Raw genomic sequence first — 6,148 nt, forward strand, 5'->3', positions numbered from 1 at the left:
GATGCAGCGTGTGATGGGCCTGCCCGTCCCGGGGGATGGCGGGGCATCTGCGCCGGGGGGGCTGGGAGACGAGGAGGGGAGCGCGATAAATCAGCAGCCTGTTTTCTTGTATTCAGAGCTGAAATAACGCGGCCAGGTGGAAGAGATGCCAGGGATGCATCTTCCCACCTCACTTATGATGCTCAGGGTGAACCTTGCTCTGCAAAATTACAGTAATATGAGCCACTTGCTTCTTTTTCAAACTTAATATTTCAACAGCCAGCAGGAATGTATTGATTTAAGCATAATAAAATTATATTTATGTAATTTTAATTTCTTTTTAATTCATCGCTCATAATACTGCCGGACCTAATTCTTGCCTGTCTCCATCTTCCAGACGAAGCCGGGGCCCATCAAGGCAGTGGGTCTTCACGAGAGGCGCTCTGCCTCAGGGTACTGCTACAACTGCTCCCGGAAAGGACATTTTGGATATGTAAGTCCCAGAGCTTCTGCCTCGGCGTGAGGAATACCCTCGGGGTGGGGGTTCATCTCCACCACGGTGCATGGTTGGAGAAGAGAGCTGGAAGGCCACGGTGGTGCTGTACAACGGGCGGCTCTAATCCAGCACTCATCACTCTGGGGCTCTGAGCCGTCAGCAGAGGCCGGTGTGTAACGTGGTCTCACCCATCTAATTTAAACACACGGAGGAAAAGTTACTCTCTCTCCTTGGCAGGTTTATTGATTTGTTTTTTAAATCCTAAATCAAAATGGGACTGCCTGGGAGACAGAATATTCATTGGAAAATGCTGAACACAGCTTTTTAAGCTTTTTTTCTTTCTTTTTTTTTTTTCCTGTGGCTCATGGGATGAAATACTAGTGCCTTGCCGCCACGTTCAACATCATGTAAAGTTTTTCACCACAGTCAGCGCATCAATTTGAATGCCTGTTTTAGGAATTTTCTGTTTCTGCCTGCTTTTGACCATCCTTATTTGTAGTTTCTTAGTTTAATCCAACACCTGATTTAAGTTTGACATCATCCTTTTGTAAGGCACACAGCCTGGCAAAGGAGGGTGTTGTGAGCCTGAAGTGGCTTCAATGAGAACAAGAGGTGTGCTGCATCTTCCGGGATTGCTTGATGACGTTTATCACCTTTTTCAGCCCCTGCTGTGACAAGTGCAGCTCTTCCTGCAAATATCAACACCAAACAAATGTTTGTTCTTTTCTTTTATAGAGTAAGTCCAGAAGCCACAAGTATTCTAGAAAATCAATATTAGTTGTGTGTTGGTTGGGATAAGTTTATGGTTTCCTACAGCTTAGCGATGGGAAATTCCTCCCTTCTCTCTTGCATGCTCTGTGTTGACTCTACAGCCACTGAAGACGTGTTGTTAGACATTTCCTGCTCTCTTTCATGAATAGTTAATCCCTGTGGGGAACAGTGGGACAGGCAGGGCAGGTTTTCTGGAATCTTCTCATGGCAAAGCTGAAAGATGAACTGGAAGGTAAGCTGGAAGATTTTTAATTCCCAACATTGACAAATGTCAGAGTAAGAAGCGAGACTGATTGCTGTCAACGGATAAGGAGCATTTTACTGATCTGTCAAAAAACAGCGTGTGAGGAGGGCAGCCATACATGGATACAAATAAGGCTGCTGTAAAAATAATTAGTAAATATGTGGGAGGAGCTGATAGTAGTTACTTGGATAGAAAATGGTAGAAACTGTATAAAACCAGTCAGGTAGTAAAGTGACTGAAGGACATTTTACGGCAATCAAAGGTCGGTATTTTCACGAGCGTGCGAGGAGCAGGAACAGCCTGAGCCATGACTGAACGAAAAGGAGAAGTCAACAGCAACACAGAAGGGCAGCAATACCAGATCTTCCTGTTTGAGCACAGAATAAACACCTCAAATCACTAAACTTTCTGTCCGAGAAGGGCTGGGGAAGTTGAGCTGGCATGTGCGTCTTCACAGCAACCCAGCGGACAGGCAGCGCCTCTGGGATTTGCAGGTCTCATGGGCTCAGAAAACTGAGGCTGGGATCAGGGCCTGAGTTCAGGTGGTGAGCAGCTCCATCAGAGCTTGGAAGACCTGCCTGTGATTTAAGGGGGAAACAACTCCTTTTGTTTGGTTGATTTTTAAAACGTCAGTATTTTTAAGCAGGCAAAAGTTACTTGTGATGACAAGCGTCTCTTAACACTTTTCCCATTTCTGTACCTTAGGAACCCTGCTCCATAGCTTGTTTTGAGCAGTTGAAGTAGAGGAATAGCAAACTGACCGAGAGGAAAGGGCTGGCATTAGTTTTGTGCAGATGCACGCTATTTTGTGCTTCCCACTGCAGTCCTTTCCTTTCATGTTACCATCTAATCTAGTTTAGGAACAGCTGAAATGCCTTTTCTTTGCCAGAGGTCTACGGAGGCCCTTTCCAAAAGCAGAGGCAAGAGCAAAAAACTTGCTAAGTCCCAGAGTTAACTGTGCAGTTCCAGTAGGGAGGTCATTGAGGATCACTTCTTGCTTGCAGAAATAGAGAGTTAGGACATAAGGTGTCAGAGGTTCCAACACCTGCAAGTTATGTTTCCTGAATTTGCGCTACTGTTTATTAAGACAGTCATGTTTTTATGCAAACTGAAGATTTAGTAAGGACAAGAAATCTTATTTTCTGTAGCAGACTTGGCATCATAGTTCATTTCATAGCAATCAGACATCCCAAACGTCATCTCTTATGGTCCATAACAAGGGTGTGGACATCTTGAGGGGCCAGTTCAGAGGGAGGGAGAGTTAATGAGGGGCAGCCCCGCGCCTGCTGGGCACCGCCGAGCCAAGGGACCGGGGCGGTGGCGATGGAGAGAATAGGAGCCCCCCCAGGGTGGTAGGTGTGTTTCTTCCAACAAAGCATTAACAAACCAAAAATAACAAGCCTGCAGGGCAAGCCCCAGATGTGGTCGGGATCTCCACAGCACTTGCACAGGTCTCACGGAAGGATGATGTGTCTGCGGGCTCCTGCGTAAAGCCGGTCTCTGTCATTTTCAGTGACCTTTCAGCAGTGTTCAGTATCTTCTTCCGCTTCTATCCAGAAGGCAGGCAGCTCTGTGCCTTGCCTAGAGGCCACTCTTAGGTTTCACTCATGTGAAACACAGGTATTTAAAGTGTCATTTCTCTGTTGGGCTTCTCTCTTGTCATAACTCTGAGGGAGGTAGAGGGAGGACCCAGGAACGGTGGGAGAGGAGGTTCTTCGTGGTGATAGCTGGCTGTTCAAGGTGTTCATGTGAAACCAGGACATGTGTACCTCACATGAACAGCCTCAGGCGACGCAGGGACTCGCGTGTCCCCTCCCAGGTCCCTTTCGGCCTGATTTTGCAGTGGGGTGAGGCCCAGCCCTCCGACCTGGGCGGGCTCTGACTACGGGCTGCCGTCACTCCTCCGCAATCCTCCACACATGTGGAGACAAGCCAGTAGTAACACAACCTAAGGATACCCTTCTGGAGGACACCACAGAGAATAACACCATTCTTCGTTTAATTTCAGCCAAGCAAAGGCCAAATAAAAGCTGAGAAACAGGAAATACATCTGAAATGCATCTTTTCTGCACTCTGTCTCTGAAAGAGAGGGGAGCAGGCAGGAGGGCGCACAGGGAAGGAGGGTTCTAAAGGTGGCACTGCATGGTAAAAATACCAGAGAAGGTAGAAATAGGAGGAAAAGTGGTAGAAATGGCAAGAGGAAAGCTGCGTCAGGGTGGGTGAAAGCTCCTGACCATTTCTTGAGAATGGCAAGGCCCAGAGTTTACTCGATTTGGGCAGTACTGAAGAAGCAGAAAGGTAACAAGCTGTTTACAGGGAGAAGAAAGCATCAGTTAATATCACATGGTGCCCTGAAAAAAAGACAGAACCGTAGGAAGCATCCCAGTTCACCTGGCTGACAAAACATTGCCACTAGAGTGGCGAAAAAATCCGTATTTCTGAGTCACGTGTTTGGGAAATGGGCTGACATGTGTGTGACGCAGAGCCAGCCCCTGGCTCACCTCAGCCAGCTGGTCGGGGCTCTCCTCCTCTCCCCTCAACATCCAGTGTCCTGCAGGATCTGTGTTGGGTTTGTACCTATGCCGAGACCTCAGGCAGCCGGACACCCCTGGCCCCACCGCTGCTCGCTCCCTCCCTCAGCCCACCCGCCCCTGGAGTCGGCCACGTTTCAGCACACCCCTCCACCCCGGAGGGTCCAGGTTAAAAGATCACAAGTATTTGTCTTCCGAGGAGACGGGGCACGAGGAGCAGTGCTGGGGAGCTGCCCGGCTGCAGCGGGAAGCCCCGCTCCCGGCCCAGCGGCTCCGTTCGCCTCCCGCTCCCCTGGCGCTCGCCCGCTTCCAGCCCTCTGCTGCGGCTGCAGGTGTGCAGGGGCAAGGGAAGGGGCAGGGGGACCGACCGCAGCGTGGCTCACGGGAAGGCCTTCTGCTTGGTAATAAACCCATCAGTGTTTAAAGAACTGCTGGCCCTGTCCTCCAGAGGAACAGACCGGCACCTGCAGAATCCCACCCTCCTTCCAGGGAGATCCCAGCTCAGCCACATCTAGTGACCTGAAATGTGTTTTTCAGGAGTGCTCAGAGAAGAGGATGCACGGGAGCATGTTCCCTACTTCTCCATTCATCTACTGCTACGATGATGAATTTGAAATCAAGAGAAGGGAGAACAGATTGAAAAGAAAGGTTGCAGGTACAGTATATTTTGGGAGATCCCTCCTGCCTTTCAGTTCTTTGAAATACTTTCTTCTGTGCTTGCTGCTTTTAGAAATATTGTGGGATTATTTTCCTGCGTCAGGAAAAGCTATAGGGATTTGAACAGGTAGTCTAACAGTAGTAAAAGATTTGTGACTTTATTCAACCATGTCTATCGTGGAAATTTACTGTCTCAAAGCCACTAGGTGGGCGTTGTCAGAAGTTTTAATTCTAAAAAATCCACTGACATTAAAAATGCTGTAGACTAGCAGTAAGAGGGTTAAACTGTAATTTGTTAAGATTCTGGTCTGTTGACAGGAAAAAAAACACTATGGAAAAATCTATCAGACTTTTTTCTAACTTCATACAAACATAAGGAAATCAGTGATGGTTTTCTGCATGGGATTGAAGTCAACTGTTCTGTTTTACAGAGATGCAGGAGGCCGGCCTGCTGCCACAGCAGCCAGAGACACCATGGTGGGAAGAAACACATGAGGGGCACAGCTACAAGAAAAAGAGCAAGCATGGGAAAGAGTATGGGAAACACAGCAAAGACAGGGAGTGTCACAAAAAGATGAAGATGTCCCAGGCGGAGATGCACAAAGAAAAGAAACACAGAAGGCATGTTGAAATCGGCCACAATTTGGAGGAGAACTTCCTTAGAGGGTCCAAAAGGCAGGCGTGTAAGGGCAGCAAAACCCACCACAGGTCCAACTTCAAGGCATTCTCAGGCGGCAAGACTGTGCATGTGCAGGAGCCTCTGGAAGGTGCTAAAAGGAAGAAGAAATGGAAAAAGCAGAAAGATGATAGTCCTGATATCAACGATAATTTATTCCTCATAAAACAGAGGGGGAAGAAGTCCAGGCAGAAGTCCTGGTGATGCGGCTGTGGACTCCGGCGTGCGCTGACTCCGGCTCTCTGTCTTGTCCCTCTCGTAGTGCGCGGGACCCGCGCCCGTCCCTGCCCCGCCGGAGTGCGGTGTCACCAGCACCAGGGCTGCACTCTGTGGCCCCAGAATTGGCTGTAAGATTATTTTCTTTGCTTGGGGGGGTGTGGGGGGCAAGGGGCCGCGCTGGGGTTGGTGGGTTTTGTTTCTTCACTGGTGAGAGGTGGCTCTGCCCGCCAGAGCAGGGTCTGCTGCTGGGGAGCACAGTTTGGGGCTGACACTGGAGAGGCTCACGCTGGGGGGGAGCTGGGGCAAAGCCCTCTCGGTCCTCTCCAGGGTGCAGCTGGGCACTTTCCCACTTCTTTGCCTCCTGGAAGCTGCTGCAAAGTCGTTGCCTTGCACTTCAGGACGTGACAGTCTTCCGCTTCACGCTGGGGCGCAGCCACGGGTCCATCGCCCGGTGCCAGCGGCGAGCTCTGCACTGGCCCCTTCCCTCTCTTCGCCAACGGGGCAGGGGATCAGAGTTCACATCTCCAATTACACACGTCCTTTGTTCCTCTTGATGTGGAAGTTGTGTCTGGAGA

General features: G+C 49.6%; 1 protein-coding gene across 1 annotated transcript in view; it reads left to right on the top strand.

Moving 5' to 3' along the window:
• The window catches only part of ZCCHC7 (zinc finger CCHC-type containing 7), a 112,589-nt gene extending 106,872 nt beyond the window's left edge, over positions 1-5,717 (top strand). The window contains exons 9-11 of the mRNA XM_074932807.1: positions 377-472; positions 4,559-4,676; positions 5,110-5,717. Coding sequence (XP_074788908.1) covers positions 377-472; positions 4,559-4,676; positions 5,110-5,558 — 663 coding nt within the window. The 3' untranslated portion in view covers positions 5,559-5,717. The remainder of the gene's footprint in view (positions 1-376; positions 473-4,558; positions 4,677-5,109) is intronic.
• Positions 5,718-6,148: the final 431 nt, after the last annotated feature.

Source organism: Athene noctua, chromosome Z (genome assembly GCF_965140245.1).
Source record: "Athene noctua chromosome Z, bAthNoc1.hap1.1, whole genome shotgun sequence".
NCBI lineage: Eukaryota > Metazoa > Chordata > Aves > Strigiformes > Strigidae > Athene > Athene noctua.